Source organism: Cannabis sativa, chromosome 7, assembly GCF_029168945.1.
Source record: "Cannabis sativa cultivar Pink pepper isolate KNU-18-1 chromosome 7, ASM2916894v1, whole genome shotgun sequence".
Taxonomy (NCBI): domain Eukaryota; kingdom Viridiplantae; phylum Streptophyta; class Magnoliopsida; order Rosales; family Cannabaceae; genus Cannabis; species Cannabis sativa.
In genome coordinates, this window is record NC_083607.1 from 7,771,087 (window position 1) to 7,773,915 (window position 2,829).

The 2,829-nt window shown below is 37.6% G+C and overlaps 2 protein-coding genes across 2 annotated transcripts; one reads left to right on the forward strand and one right to left on the reverse strand.

Moving 5' to 3' along the window:
* Positions 1-278: 278 nt before the first annotated feature.
* LOC115697506 (protein transport protein yos1) lies at positions 279-1,465 on the forward strand. The gene is made up of 2 exons (XM_030624536.2): positions 279-456; positions 1,030-1,465. The coding sequence occupies exon 2, from the start codon at positions 1,033-1,035 to the stop codon at positions 1,267-1,269; it is 237 nt and encodes a 78-aa protein (XP_030480396.1). The 5' UTR covers positions 279-456; positions 1,030-1,032; the 3' UTR covers positions 1,270-1,465.
* Positions 1,466-1,627: 162 nt separating this feature from the next.
* On the reverse strand, positions 1,628-2,594 carry LOC115697505 (uncharacterized). The gene has a single exon (XM_030624535.2). The coding sequence runs from the start codon at positions 2,420-2,422 to the stop codon at positions 1,823-1,825; it is 600 nt and encodes a 199-aa protein (XP_030480395.1). The 5' UTR covers positions 2,423-2,594; the 3' UTR covers positions 1,628-1,822.
* Positions 2,595-2,829: the final 235 nt, after the last annotated feature.

Below are 2,829 nucleotides of genomic sequence, written 5' to 3' on the forward strand. Positions count from 1 at the left end.
AATTCAGATTTCTTTTTAATGTTTTGTATGGTTTTTTTTAGAAAAAAGCCATATTTTTAGTTTGATTGGTTAGATAATGCCATATTTAGTGGTATTTACTTTTTATGCTATATTTATCATAACCTTAATAATTTTTCCCATATTTTTGAAAATAGCGCTTTGTGAAATTAATTAACCCTTTGGTAAATGATGTGTATGGTTTGAGTTAGTCCAATACGAGAAGCCCAGGCCCACAACGTTCATGTTCTCTCTCTCTCTCTCTCTCTCTCTCTCTCTCTCTCTCTCTCTCTCTCTCTCCGTTAATCTATCCATCGGCCTTTTTGGCTTTCTTTGGTTCTGTCACTTACTGATCGGAGACGAGGAACCCTAGAAATATTAACAACCTCGTTTGATAACTGATCGGAGATCGGAGAGAAGGAATTCCGTTTCACTCATTGGCCGCAGGATAAACAACAGGTACTGTTTTTACGGTTTTGAGGTTGCTAATGAGTTTTCTCAAGCGATTGTTTCTGTTTTGTATCGAGTTCTACATCGGAATTCTACAGGGATATAAATTGATTTAGTTATTATCCAATTCTCTTTTCTTTTTCTCTTCTTTTTAATAATAATGATCCGAGATTGGTTCTCAATCTTTTTTTCATTTGAAGCCTAAGGGTCAGGGCCAAAGAAACTTTCATATTTTTCTGAGTTTGGTTCAGTAAAACTCAGTAATTATAATTCTATAGTTTTCTATTTTATTTTCCCTGTCAAACTCTTGGAGTTATGAATTTGATCAATAACGATTCACTTATGCTAAGAGGCAAGCTTTTCGAGATTAAATTAGCAAGTGATGCTGGTTTTGAATCAAATCAAATTAGTGATTTTGTAAAGTTAGTACTTTAATTGATTAAAGGTTTAACTTTTGAAGGAGCCTTAACTTGCATTTTAATTTTATGCACACACCATTCGGCATGTTTGAACTCATCTATGCTTATAATTGAGGTTTGTTCTTCTGGAAAATGAATTGTTGGAACCCACTTGTCATTTCAGAAGATGGGTTTTTGGACTTTACTCGAAGGCCTTCTGCTGTTTGCAAATGCTTTGGCGATTCTGAATGAAGACCGGTTTCTTGCTCCAAGAGGGTGGACTTTGTTAGAAGTACAAGGAGGAGGAAGGAGAAATTCATTGAAGGGACAGATCATAGGGCTTATACATGCATGCCAGTTCTTGAGACTACCACTCATACTTTTTAATATTGTAATAATTGTTGTGAAGATGTTTTCTGGATGAGGCTTTGATCATTTGCAACAGAAACTCAAAACAGGTGTGTACATTGTGCCTGCAACTTTGAGGGAGAGTGTGTTTGATAGACATAATTCAGTGGGTTGATCCCAAATTTCAGTGAAATGCATAATCAGTCTATATTTAATCTCATTGTTGTATCTGAATGTTATATATTTACAAAGTTGACCATTTTCTTAAACCACATTATGATCTTGACTTGTTTATTGTTAATTGTTTTCTTTGTTCCTTTATCTTTAAAGTCAACTGCACTTGGCTTATGATTGCATTTGTCTATTTTCTGGAAAGAAAGAGCCATTATCTGTTTACTCTTACTGCACTTTAAATGTATACAAAAGGCACTTCATTTCTTCTGGGAACCAAAACCAAGCTATGCTATGCTTATCATTTGAAAAGTCAAAACCATACAATCTTATTCTACAACAACACCATATTACAAAACCCAGAACATACAAGGTTGGAGTTAAACTACCAATCTCAATTCATATTTATATATAGTGCTCATACATTACATTATACATACATACACTATGTGACTCTCTCATTCAATAGGAATCAAAATCTCATTAGTTCTAAAAGGAGGCAAAGTCCATGGTGGGTTATACCTAGCAAGCAAGTATTCCCCAATCACCTTAAACCCATCTCTCTCCAACCCTTTCTTCAACATCTCCACCTTCTCCTCCACCACTCCATCACTAGCCACACCACCAAACCTCACCGCCCCATACTTCCTCTCCCCCTCTTCCCTTATCACCACCCTCTTATCCACTGGCGCAGGCGCCTCCTCTGCTCTCTGGTACTTCGCAGGCAACAAAAACTCCATAGTCACCATCTTCTTTTCCTCTCCTTCGGTCTTTGTCACCACCGGAGCCGTCATGGCAATCTTCTCGCCGGTTTTGGTGATCACCGGAGCAGTCATGGCGATCGTCTCCGGCTTGGTGTTCTGGGGGTCGCCCAAAGCGCCTATGTAGTTGGCCAAGAGAGTGAAACCACCGTCTTTGTTGCCTCGGAACTCGGACGGGTCGTAGGTGACTTGGGCCACCACGGCTGGTGGGTATCGCCGGATTTCGTAGTCGGCCGTGGCTTTAATTACTTCGTGATTTGGAGTTTCGACGTTGATTTTGCCAAATACCATACCCATTTGAGCAATGAAAATTGATTCGGTTTCGATTTCTGGAGGAAGTGTTTTTGTTGAGCAAACTGATGTTGATCGATAAGGGTCAGAAAATAGAGAAGTGTATCACTTATATATATTGGCATTTGCGGTGATTTTGCATGGCTGAATACGGTGGGTGTACGTGGACAATCTTCTTCCATTAGTTTTTCCTTTTAATCCAATCTAAATATAGTCGTGTCGTGAGACTTAGAATCTTGGTAAACAAGTTTAGATCATTCATTAAAAAAAAAAGGGGAAATTTGTGTCTTTGTTTGTTTTATTACTAATAAGTACCCAATTTTTTAAAATTACCACATTAATACTCAAAACTTTATATTTCTAAATTTCAGTTGGTGTCCACTAACTTCTGATAATTTAATGTAATGGTCCAA